General features: G+C 48.6%; 2 protein-coding genes across 6 annotated transcripts in view; both read left to right on the top strand.

Annotated features, from left to right (window-relative positions):
• Positions 1-1,766, top strand: part of Kdm4a (lysine demethylase 4A) — a 49,748-nt gene extending 47,982 nt beyond the window's left edge. For both annotated transcript variants that reach the window (XM_036177905.1, XM_036177906.1), the window contains exons 20-22: positions 155-274; positions 539-631; positions 713-1,766. In XM_036177905.1, coding sequence (XP_036033798.1) covers positions 155-274; positions 539-631; positions 713-853 — 354 coding nt within the window. In that variant the 3' untranslated portion in view covers positions 854-1,766. The remainder of the gene's footprint in view (positions 1-154; positions 275-538; positions 632-712) is intronic.
• Positions 1,767-3,956: 2,190 nt separating this feature from the next.
• Positions 3,957-12,908, top strand: part of St3gal3 (ST3 beta-galactoside alpha-2,3-sialyltransferase 3) — a 212,050-nt gene continuing 203,098 nt past the window's right edge. For 2 of the 4 annotated variants that reach the window (XM_036177357.1, XM_036177354.1), the window contains exon 1: positions 3,957-4,181. The gene's annotated coding sequence lies outside the window, so the exon portion shown is untranslated. The other 2 variants (XM_036177355.1, XM_036177356.1) reach the window with 2 other exon arrangements.

Below are 12,908 nucleotides of genomic sequence, written 5' to 3'. Positions count from 1 at the left end.
ACAACGGTGACTTAGTGTAATTTTCAGCCCAGAGCAAGCTGCCTTTCCTGGGCCCCTGTTCCGCCAGCCGCCTGCCCGCCAGCCCTGAGTCAGTGTTGTTTACTTACCACTGTGCTCAGACAGAGCAGCTTACTCCCCTCTGCTCTTTCTTCAGAGTCAGGACTGTCTCCAGCTGGGGCCTCCTGCTGAAGGCGAAGTGGTCCAAGTGAGATGGACGGATGGTCAAGTCTATGGGGCTAAGTTTGTGGCCTCCCACCCCATCCAGATGTACCAGGTAGCCAGAGGTTCTTGAGTGGGCATTTGGAGGTGGGAGGGTACTTTATTAGCTCCAGGAGGCTTGTCTTTGCTCTTGAGAACTTGCAGGTCCTAACAGTCTTCAGGTCTGGAGCTCTGTCTTGGGTTCCCTTTGCTCTTGTGCTTTCAGGCATGGCAGTCCTTACTGCCCTGTTGCCTTCCTCTAGCTATAGGAAGTTGCCACTGTGCAGGTAGGTCTCCAGCGAGACTGGTACCCTAGCTAAAAGGCCTTTTTGCTTGGCAGGTGGAGTTCGAGGATGGCTCACAGCTTGTGGTTAAGAGAGATGATGTATACACACTGGACGAAGAGCTGCCTAAGAGAGTCAAGTCTAGACTGGTGAGTGTTTGCTTTCTGTTCCCTTAGCTCCTGTCTCAGAGGGGAGAGAACGGGGCCATTCACTTGCCTTTTCTTTTGTAGTCAGTAGCTTCAGACATGCGCTTCAATGAAATTTTCACAGAGAAGGAAGTAAAGCAAGAAAAGAAAAGGCAACGGGTCATCAACTCGAGGTACCGTGAGGATTACATTGAGCCAGCGCTGTACCGGGCCATCATGGAGTAGATGCTTCCAGAATCTCAGAGGTTCCCAGCCATCAAGGCGAGAGCACTCGAGGGTTCCACAGCACAGCAGACACTTGGAACTCAAGTCTCAAAAAGTAGAGCTGTACAAAGAAAAGGAATGATCAGTTCGACCCCATCACCTTCTCACTCCCCCCTCATTGAATTCTGCCATGAAAAGACAAGCCTTTTTGGGGACACTTGGCAATAGCTGCTGGTCTCCAGCTGAGGGGCTGACACTGGAATGCAAAGACTGTATTGGTCCCCAGTCCAAACGGGTCAGCTGTGCCTGCTGGGCTGATTGCTCTGTCCCTGGTCCAGGACGTGGCTTCCTTCCGCCCACCTGCATCAGCAAGGCAGGGGTGCTGGTGCTTGACCTGATCCCCTTTTGTATTTATGTGTGTGTGTGCGTGCATGTGTGTGTGTGAGTGTGTGCGTGTGGGTATGCTCGTGTGCTTGGTCTGGACCAGCTTCTGACAGCCCCTAACCTTCACTTTCTTCTTTGCCTCTGCAGGGCAAACAAAATGTGAAATCCTGCCCTCAGCTGAGCTGAGTAAGGGCCTGGGGGATGGCTAGGGGTGGGTTACCATCTGTCCCTCCCTGGACTGGTTTCAAGAGTGCTGGCAAAGCTACAGTACTAGATGCTAAGGAGCTGGCTGCCACCTCTTTGTCTGTCCTTGAGTAGAACTCAGAGGTTACTACCATGTGCCCATAAACTGTAGGCACAGAGCCCCCGTGGCGCAGTATTAGAGGGTAAGGGTAGGGATACCTTGAAGGGAGAATTTTAATGATGGAAACAGGCAGAGCCTGGTGGATGAATTTTTGTCCAGAGGAAATCACAGTTATGCAGGGGCTTTGGGGTTTTAGGATGAACTGGGGCCACTGGAGGCCAGGGCAGGCGTAGCTATGCCCTTGGTCAGGGGTGGGGGGGCTGATTGAGGGAGGGCGGGTGGGACTAGAGGGCAACATTGAAGGGGTTAAACAGGTTTTTGCTCCTCTTGAATTTGTTTGCCTGGGCCTGGTATTGGAGGGCTTCATACCTTGCTCTGTATACAGGAGTCAGATTTATAATACTTCCCCTTTTTTGTTACCTATGAACTCTATAAACCAAATTATTTTGAAAACTGGTGCATTACCTTGTCCTTAGCAATAAACTGTTGAACAGAGGATGGACGGTGGTCTGCCCCATGGAGCCCAAGTGGCCCAGGGTCAGGCTGTGGAGCAGGGCCTGGGAAGCTGTTCACACAGGTGGGTGCCATCCTTCTGCATTAGCCCAAGCTCTGTGGTCCACGAGCATCCAGGACCCTGTAGCTGTCGGTGCCTCATTCTGCCTTTCCTGAAGGAGGTAATGGAAACGTGATAGACTACAGTCTTCTCAAGTGTTTTTTACTTGAACCCCAGTTTATGTCCTGGGCCAAGTCCCTTCCATTCGTGTGGAACCAGGAGGGAGTAGGTTATAGGTGCTTGCAAAGCCTGAGCTGTGGGGCAGCTGCTAGGTTTAGTAGTTGCCCGGCTTCTGCACAGCGCTTTGTGCTCCCGCAGTAGACCACTGTGTACCCAGTCAGTACTGCTTTGTCTCCCCACAGCTGGGGGGCAGGGCTCTGCTTAGGATGGGTTGTGGCCAAAGGGAAGAGCAGAGTTTGAAAGATGTTTTTCGAAGCTAACTCATCAGCATCAAGGAAAGGAGGTTGACCTCTGTTCTTCACTCAGATTCTCAGGGAGGTATGGCTGGGGAAGCCAGGTAGGGCTAAGCTTTCGTGGAATGGTAAGTGGGACCTGGAAGCTCTGGGAAGAGGGAGAAAACTTAATTTTCTCAGGTACCATAGTTCCTCCCCATGATGCTGAAGGACTTGCTAATGGGGTGCTTGGTGTAATCCCAGCTCTATGGGAACTGAAGATGGAGTTTAAGTCTTTGAATGTATCAGGCAAACACTGCTGCTGAGCTACATCCATCCACAGCCCTGTCCACTCTTCGGTTCTCCAAAGATGGGTCCACCATGGGATGGAGAAATGGCTTAGCCATTAAGAGCACTTGCTGTTACAGGGGACCCAGGTTCAGTTCCCACTACCCACTTGGTGGCTTGCATCTACCTGTAACTCCAGTACCAGGGGGTCTGAGGCCTTCTTATGGCCTCCACAGGCACCAGAAAATACATGTATGCAGTCAAAGAACAAAACACAGGGACCCACCAAGTTGTCCAGGCTGGTCTGCAGTGTTTAATCCTTCAGTTTCCGGAGTAGTTGAGTACACACCAACTCTACTGCCCTTAGCCAAGTCAACCATTTAAAAACACTTTTGGTCTGTGTAATGCCCATAAGAAAACTCCAGCTCAAACAAGAGATGGGACTTTCCCAAATCTCACAACCTGGCCTGTGGGTTTTTGTTCTGGATCTTGAGCATGCAAAACTTAAATTTGGCTCTTCGCTAGGCACCTCCTAGCCTGTGCAGTCAAGTCTAGGCTAATGAATGACCACAGCCAAAGACTGCGTGTTTCACAGCAGCTTTTTGCCAAAGCAAGAGGAACGCCTTATGTAGAGTAGGGTGCAATGTTTGGGTTGGCATCCAAGAGTGGCGAGTTGAAAGTCCCCACCTCCTCTTCGGGAAAATTCTGAATTAAACTCTGCCTTAGGTGGATTATGGGCTCTGCCACGGGATGAGGGAGCGGCCTCCTGAACTGCTTAGGTATGTGGGGTGTCTTTGTGGCCCATCTGTGACATTTATACGAGGCTCAAAAATTGGTAATAACAAGCGCTGTCTGGACTTGGGTGGCCTATTACCCCCACAGGATTGGACAGGGCCTGAGGAGGCGTTCTTGGGGTCACATCATGACCGCTGGCACCTAGAAAACAGACCCACGGGGGCCTGACAACAGAGCGGTGGGGTGGGCGCAGGAGACTTCTGGGAGCCAGAGACGACCAGACCGCAGCGGGGGCGCCCCCCGATCGGCCGCTCCACGCGGCACTCTTCCCCAGCCCCAAATCCCGCAGCGGGGGGATGTGGGGAGGACTCGGCCTCCGGCTTCTATTGGGTCTCCCGGGTTCGGGCCCGCCTACCCCTGCGGCGAAGCCCCGCATTGGTCTGCCCGGTGCCCCGCCCGGTTCCGGTGCGTCCATTGGCTGCCGATGCCCGACCCCCGGCGCGGCCGCCGAGGCGGACCGCGGGATTGGTGGTCCCGCCGCTGCGTCCTCACCATGGCGGCGCCCGTGCAGCCCGCCGCGTCCTGGGCGCCCGCCGGAGTCCCCTCTGCTGTCCCCGCTATTCGGGCTGCAGCCACCTCTCCGCTCCGCGTGCGCCCTGGCGCCGCCCGACCCCGGCCTCCCTCTCCGCTGCGGTAAGGCCTGCCCCGCGCCCCGACGCAGTTCTCGGCCGCCGCGCCCCTCCCCCGGTCAGGCCGGCCCGAGCCGGGCTGGGGACCGAAGCCCGGGCCCGGGAGGGGGCCAGGCCCGAGGAGGGCCGTGCAAGCGGGGCCGAGCGCGCAGAGGTCACCTGCGTGCAGCGCCCCCGAGCGCGCGACTCTGGGCGCAGAGGAGGGACGCGGTCACTCGGGACCCGCTGTGGGACGAGCGCAGGAAAGTCCCGGGAAAGCCTAGCGGGAGTCAGCAAGAGTAGCGGTTGTCATCTCTGCCTTCCCCGGGGCCAGATCCTCGGAGTGACCGGGTCAGTGTGTCAAAGTACGCCTTCTCGCTACCTTTCCTTCTGGAGTGTGTCTCCATTGTCTGCTCGGTGATCTTGTTTGTGAGAGAAAATCTTGGCGAGGTCGGCAGATTCGGTTATGAGGATGTCCCACTGCTGTGTTTAGACTCCTTTTTACAACGACACTCATTTTTATGATTCCTCAATAAACCTCATTTTCGTTTGTTTTTCTCGTGTACGGGGAGGGAGTGAAAAACGGTAACACGGAGTCACTGCAATTAGTCGAGGGAGTGACCCGGTGACGGGAGACACTGTTATCCCAGAAAGCAAAGAGTACTTAACACATTTCTGAGCGGTCCTTTGAATTATTGGTACAGGAGGTAGTGGACTCTGAAGATAGAAAACCACGAATTAAGTTCCCACTATGTAGCACAGCAGACATCAGGACAGTTTCAGTTGTGTCTGTGAACTTTCAACTAAAGACTCAGAGGAACGGTAGCCCAGGGCCAGAGGTGCACACCTGTAACAGCACCCAGAAGCTGAAGCAGGAGGATTGCTTCAGAGGCCAGCCTGGACTATGTAGAATAATACCTAGTTAATAAGAGCCACATAGCAAGACCCAGACTCAAAAGACTGAAGAAAGAAAAGATTGGAGGATTAAAAACTGGGGCTAAAACCTTATGACCTGATGGGAGTTTCATATAACCTAAGGTAATGGACATTTTGAAGTATGAAGTGGTGCCAGTTTCTCCATTTCACAAGTCTGAAGTCTGTCTCATGACAAGTAAGTTATTAGTAATGGAACAAGGCAAGTGTGTTCTTGGAGACTAATTGGCTTGCTCAGACAGTCAAATGTCTACTGAATACATGTTTTGTGGAAGGCATTGACTTGAGGGAAACTCAGGCCATTAAATTAAAATATGGAACATGTCCCCATAGACCTCTGTAGGATAGCTGTGTGAATGAAACACACGCAAATGATAACATGGTGTGGGCTCAAGACCGTGGGTGTCGTGAGAAATCCAGAAGAGAAGTGAGTGTGTTTAAGGAAGGTTTTATGGGGGAACTGGAGTTTTGAGTGGAAAGGCTGCTTGGAGAAGTGAGCCAATGAAAAGTGAGGATGGTAAGTGTGGCAGGGAGGACCCAGGAGTTCGTGTGGGTGGTTCCAGGGCTTAGTAGAAAAAGAAAGGGAGATGAGGTTCTACAACAGGCAAGCGGGGGACTGGGGATGTGGTTCAGTTGGTGGAGTCCTTATCAAGCATGCAAGGATCCCTGGATTTGATTCTCAACCTCGCATAAGACCAGGCATGGTACCACTCTCGCCTAGAATCCTAATACTTTGGAGGTGGAGGCAGGAGGATCAAAAGTTCAAGTTCTCCCTGGCTACATGGTAAGTTTGAGGCCAGCATGGGCTACTAGTGACCCTTTCTTAAAACCAAAAGGCAGGCTAAAGAGGCACCTTTGACCCAGGAAAGAACTCAGTAAGTAGCAGTTAGGTTGTACTGTCGCTTTTATAGTTAGACCCAGTCACCACAAAGCAGCTGTAGTCAGAGCTGCTTCTTGAGTTCATTTACTGGCTCGGTGCGGTTGGTGACCGGCCCTGGGGCTGCCACCACACTGCTCCGACATGGGTTTCTTTCAGCTCTTCTTCATCACACTGATTTGATGTTTCTGGGAATTGCCCCCAGAGCCCCCTGAACATGTTTTCTTTCTTCCTGTTAATTCTCTCTCAGCATTAGACGTGGGTGTGCCACTTGTCTGGCTTTCGCCTGCTCCTTACTGTTTAGTTAGGCCCAGAGCAGCCTGACATCAGCAGATTATTGGCATACCCTTTGATATGTCACATTTTCTAGGTGGGTAGAAAGTACGTGGCTTGGTGTGTTGTTTGAGCTCCATGTATTTGTGTGCATGGTTTTTTCGGTCTTCAACGACCCCTTCATTCTCAGCCCTTGCTTGTGTTCTGTGGCCATTTGATGAGGAACTTCCTCTGTAAAGCCGTTTAGTACTTTCCCACCTAATGAGCCGGCCTCCCTGATGCTGGGCTCTGCCTTTTGTAGTTGTTTTAGGTTGGGGTTTTGTGTGTGGATGTGTTGTGGTTTTTTGGTGTTTTTGTTTTGTTTTGTTTTGTTTTTTTGTTTTGAGACAGGGTTTCTCTGTAACCAAGTCCTGGCTGTCCTGGAACTTGTATTATAATTGTAGATCACAGAGATCCTCCTGCCTCTTCCTCCTGAGTTCTGGGATTAAAGATGTGGGCCACCATGCCCAGCTGTTGTTTGATGATTTTTGAGGCAAGATCTTGTCTAGCCCAGGCTGATCTTGAACTCTTTTTTTCCTTTTTAAACAGGACTTTCTGCAGCCCAGGTCAGCCTCAAAACTCAGTGTTGTAGTTGAGGATGACCTTGAACTCAGAACCTTCCTGTCCCCTCACCTCTGCAGTGCTGGGATTAGAGATGGGGGTCACCTGATTCCAGGCTTCGAAGTTTGCTCTTTGGCCATAATTCCTTTACTGTCTCTTCCACTTACAGCGTAAGATGTACTTTTAAAGGTATGGACTGTCTTCTCTGTCATGTGGCACAGTGTTTTACATAGTAGGTACTTGGCATATACATGTATTTTATATAGAAAATAGTGTTTTTATGCAGGCAATACTGTAGTTTCTGTCTCTTCTACTGCTCCTGCCCACTGTGATTGCCGCTCACTGCTCTCTTGCAGTGTACCCCAAAACTATTCTAACTAAAAGAAAAAAGAGGTGGGGGAGGGGGACAGTGGGGGGGCTGTGTGTGTGTGTGTGTGTGTGTGTGTGTGTGTGACTCAGTTGGTGTGCTTGTGTAGAGCATTTGTGAGGCTCTGAGTTCCATCCCCAGAACTTCATAGATAGGTCATGGTAGTACACGCCTGTAATCCCAGCATTCTGGAGGTGGAAGCAGGGAGGTCAGCCGATGAAGATGTCTGAGTTGGTAAAGGCACTTGCTGCCACACCTCACGACCTGAGCTTGATTCCTGGAACACCCACATTTTACGAGAGAAGAACTGGTTTCTACTGGTTGTCCTCTGGCTGCCATATGGGTGCTGTTTGGTGGGCAAACAAAAAGAGAGACAAAAGTTAAAAAAAAGTTCAAGCTAATCTTCAGCTGTTTGTGGAGTTTGAGACTAGCCTGGGCTGTGTGAGATCTTGTCTCCCCACCTCCACCCCTTCAAAGAAAAAGAAAACAGCCTTGAAGAAGGATAGCTATAAAAATACCCTGGGGTTGGGGATTTAGCTCAGTGGTAGAGCACTTGCCTAGCAAGCACAAGGCCCTGGGTTCGATCCTCAGCTTGTAGTGGCACACGCCTAATCCCAGCACTCAGGAGGCAGAGGCAGGAGGATCTCTGTGAGTTCGAGGCCAGCCTGGTCTACATAGCAAGGCCAACCTGGTCTACATAGCTAGTCCAGGAAAGGCGCAAAGCTATACAGAGAAACCATGTCTCGAAAAACAAAAAACAAACAAACAAAAAAATGCTTTGTGCAATCAAAGTATTTGTCATAAAACATCCAAATAAAGTTGGCTATATGAGAGGATGCTTTACTGAGGGGTTAGGGGTATTGGTCAGCATAGTTTAAAGTAAGCTAGAAATTAAAAGAAATCCTGATAGCTTTGGGACTTAACAAAACCAAAGTTGACTCCCTGTGCATGCCACCCATTTGTCACAAGTGTCTAGACACTGTGCTGGTCACACTAGCTCAGGGGTGGAGACATTTGGGAACGAGTGGATGTTCTAGTGGGTACCAGCTTTCACAGCTTCAGTTCTGTTACTTTTACTCATGTTTCGTCCATCAAAATGTGGCACATGGCCTTGCCTAACTTTAAAGCAGGATCAGGAATTACAGACTTAGCTTATGACTAATGCAGGAAGAGCCAAACTGTTATGGCTGTAAAGACTACTACATACCCTGTGGGTGTCGGCAGAGCCAGGCAGATCTCTGTGAGTTCGAGGCCAGCCTGGACTACCAAGAGAGTTCCAGGAAAAGGAGCAAAGCTACACAGAGAAACCCTGTCTCAAAAAACCAAAAAGAAAAAAAACAGAAGGGTGGGTTCAAGGCCAGCACCCATTTGCAACCTGTGTAAATACTCATAAGCCAAGGCCAGAAATACAATAAATCACACTCCAATTATAATGCAGCCATCCTGAAAGTATTACTGTTGTTTTGTCTTGAGAGAGAGTCTCATGTAGCTCTGGCTGGCCTGGAATCCTCTATGTAGCTGAGGATGACTGAACACCTGATCCTCCTGCTTGCCCCTCTCAAGTGCTGTAGCATTCTGAGATGTCCAAAACTCAAAAGGTCAGATTAGCCTGGCACAGTAGCACGAACCTGTACTTAACACTCAGGACCAGAGCAAGAGGATGGAGAGTGTAAAGCTAGCCTCAGAGAAACCTATCTCAGAAATGATTAACAGCTAAGATATAGTTCAGTTAGTAAAGTGTTTGCCCAGTGTACACAGAGCTCTGGGTCCAGTGCCCAGCACTGTATGAACTGAGTGTTGAAGCATGTCTGTAATTAGCACTGGAGAGGTAGAGGTAGGAAGGTTACAGTTCCGGGTCATCCTTGGCTACACAGAGTTGGAAGCCAGCTTGGGATACACAAAGCCCTTTTTAAAAACAAACACCCCAGAAATAATAAGTAGTCTAAATCATAGTTAAGCTTTTTCTTTTAAGAAGTCAGGGAGAGGGGAGCCAGAGGCAGGAGTATTACATTCAAGGGGAGCCTGGGCTACCTAAGTGAGACCCTGTCTCAGAATACAAAGTAAATAAAGTCAAGAGTATAATAATTTGAGATGCATTTGATTGGTTTAATTGGATTTAAATGAGGCTTCAAGCTTGGTGTTCGGATTCTTTTGCTAACAGAGGAGCTAAGTGCTTACTCCAGAAATAGAAAAGCTAACTTTCTGACTTTGGGTCTTGGCTGTCACTGACTGGCTGTCTAATATTCAACAAGACTTTCGTTTCCTTTTGTTTTTAACTTCCTGCTGGAGTTTGATCCTGTGCATGCTGGGTGAGACCTGTGCCTGAGAAACATAACCGTCCAGTGTCTTATCTTGTCCTTTTTCAAGCTGTTTCCTGGACTCCCTGAGGGCACCCAAATCTGACGATGTGCAGATCTCTTACATAAGATAGTTTAGTATTTACATATAACGCCACACAGCCTCTTTATTTATTTTTTTCCGAGACAGGGTTTCTCTGTGTAGCTTTGCGTCTTTCCTGGAACTCACTTGGTAGCCCAGGCTGGCCTCGAACTCACAGAGATCCGCCTGCCTCTGCCTCCCGAATGTTGGGATTAAAGGCGTGCGCCACCGTCACCAGGCTTCACACAGCCTCTTTAATCACCTGTGACTATAGCCCAGGATATAATGTAAATGCCATGTGAATACTTTTTGTGTTCTGTTGTTGAGGAAACAATGGCAAGCAAAATGTCCTTGCATGTTCATTATGGATACTTCTTTCATTTGCTTTTTATATATTGGTTTGGTACTCACTGTGTAGCCCTAGCAGATCTCAGACTTGTGGCAATCTCTCTGTCTCCCAAGTGAAGAGATTATAGGCATGAACCACCGTGCCACTCAACACATTTTTTAGTTTAGTTTTGTGTTTTGACAAAGGGTCTCTAGCCCAGGATGTCCTGTAATTTATTATATAGCTGGGGGTGACAGAGCTTCTTAGCCTTCTGCATCTATTTCCTGGGTGCAGAGCAGCATATATCACATGCCCATCAAACATAATAGATTTACAGAATTTTGATTACGTGGTGTGTGTGTGTGTGTGTGTGTGTGTGTGTGTGTGTGTGTGTGTGTGCAGGTACTTGCAGAGATGAGAGAGGGTGTCAGATCCCACGAAACTGGAGTTACAGGAGGTTTTGAGCCCCCTTGGGGTGGATGCTGGGAACTGAATTCGACTGCTCTGCAAAAAATACAGTATTTAAAATTTTTCTTTATATATGCAATTATTTAGGTGGGGGTGTGCCATAGCATGACTGTGGAGGTCAGAGAATGAGCTTGTGGGTTGATTCTCTTCCTCTACTTTTATGTGGGTTCTGGGGATGGAAATTAGTCCCCGGGCTTGCATGACAAAGGCTCTTACCTGCTCAGCCACTGCTCCAGTTCCCAGACATTTTTTTTTCTTTTCAAATATTTTCCATCTGTGGTTGATAGAATGTGGAACCGGTAGAGATGGAGAGCTGACCACCTTAGAACAAGGGTGAGACTCAGGGTTTTGTGGAGGTATTAAAGGGGCCAGCTGTCAGGTTGGGAATATAAAGTAATGGTGTTCTAGCGAAATTAATGCCTAATTTAAAGTCTTAATGAGCCACCGGTCATTAGGTGGATGTGGGTTTAAAGGGCTTTTCACCCAGGAAACAACATATGCCCAGGCCTAGAGACCCAAGAATATGGCTACATCTTGAGGCTGTTTGTGTGGTCGAAGTGCAGAATGTCTTCAAGCCATGAGTGGAAAAGATGCAAAAGTCAGCCAAGAAGATTGAGCTAAAGCCTTGTGAGTTAAAGCTTCATCCTGAAGATGATTAGGAGCCAGAGAAGGATTGGACGGTAGGAAATGACATTATCAGCTTTGCCTTTTGGGAGGACCATGTAAGGAGGAGGGAGGAGGATGACTATCTTGCTGTAGAAAGCTCTGAGGTTTACAGCCACAGTCCCATGCCTACTACACGAGTCATAATATATTTATAGATGAGATTATGTGAGGCAAGAGTGGAGGAAGGGTGCTGGAGGCTGATACCATCAGATGACAGGTGTGTTCATGCACGGAAGAGCCAGCGGACCAGATAGATTTCAGTCAGCTTTGCTAGTTTCAAACATATGACCCTGGGCAGGCTGCAGACCTCTTGTATTGTCCTGATGTTCAGAATCGAGAATTAGAGATAAAATTTCTTAACTTCCATGGTTGTTGTGATGATCGGCTAGAATAGATACAAAAAGCCTGGGCCTGTGCTGGTAGATGTGTAAGGGATTTCTGTGTCTGTATGCCTCTGTCTCTCTTGTGTGTATGAATGCTTATGTGTGTGTGTGTGTGTGTGTGTGTGTGTGTGTGTGTGTGTGTGTGTGTGTGTCTGCATGTGGAGGCCAGGTGTTCCTCAGGAGCTGTCCACATTTTTTTTTTTTTTTTTTTTTGGTGACATGGTCTCTCCTTTACCTGGGCACTGTGACTAAACTAAGCTGACTAGCCGTCTACCCAGCAGTCCTCCTGTCTCTTTCATTGGGATTACAAACATTCACTAATATACACTTGTTTATGTGGGTCCTGGGGAATCAAACTTAGGTCCTCCTTATTATGTGGCAAGCACTTTACCACTGAGCCATGCCCGCAGCCCCATAAAGGACCTCTTGCAATAAAAGTAATGATTTTATTGTTCCTAACATTTAGTATATAGTACCTCAGCCATGGTGATGTTCATTAGTCTTAAATTCCCCTCACTAAATATAACCACCGTCTGCTTCAGGTTTTTTTTTTTAATGTCTTTGAAGGTGATTGATGCTGCTTGTCTGGCAATGTTAGGCATAAGGGAATTATTCTGACATTAAGAAGGGAGAATTGATACAGATAGCATACCAATTAAAGCAGTGTTTAAACGCTAACCAGTTCTGTTCCCAGACCTCATGCGGAAGGGACAGGCGCGTACACCACGTTCCGCCGCCACTGCCGATGATAGAGATGAGCAGCCGACGTGTTTGCGACTCCTTGGTCTGTTCTTCCTCACTTCTTCCCCCTTGAGATTTTACTCTCGACTATCTTCTGGTGGCTTTTCTATAAGGATGGTTATAGGGTTTAATTCAGATTATTTTTTTTCTGTCAGCTTCCTCTTTAGCTATCCTGGATTGACAGGAGCTGCCCCTCCAAACTCTGCAGAACTTAGCCTGTTTTGTTCTGATGGCCCTTATCTGTTACCATGGCAGTATTTCTGTCTGTGTCTTATCAGTTTCTCTTTCCTTCCTGTCAGATTTTCTTCCAAAATAATGATAAGGGAGCATGTTTATTTGCTTTGTTTCCTTCCAGACAGGGTCTTTCTGGCTGTAGTGGAACTCACTATGTAGACCAGGCTAGCCTGGAACTCACAGAGAGCTTCCTGATTCTGCCTCAGGAGTGCTGGGACTAAAGGTGTAAGTTACCATGCACAGCAGCCTTTTTTTCCTTTTAAATCTGGTGCATATGTGGTTGTGCGTAGACATGTTCATGTGGCTGTCAGCCACATGTTTGGCAGGATGTCTGTTGTCCGCGGTGCCAGGCTAGCTGACCTGTGAGCTTTTAAGGGTTCTGCTTCCTCTTCCCATCTCATAGCACTCCCACATTCATGCTGCTGTGCCTCACTTTTACATGGGTTCAGGGGATTTGAACTCAAGTCTTTGTGCTTATGTGGTACATGCTTTACCCGATGAGC

This window comes from Onychomys torridus, chromosome 2, assembly GCF_903995425.1.
Source record: "Onychomys torridus chromosome 2, mOncTor1.1, whole genome shotgun sequence".
Lineage (NCBI taxonomy): Eukaryota > Metazoa > Chordata > Mammalia > Rodentia > Cricetidae > Onychomys > Onychomys torridus.
Note: the sequence above shows the minus strand (reverse complement) of the source record. Positions and strands in the feature narration are given on the sequence as shown.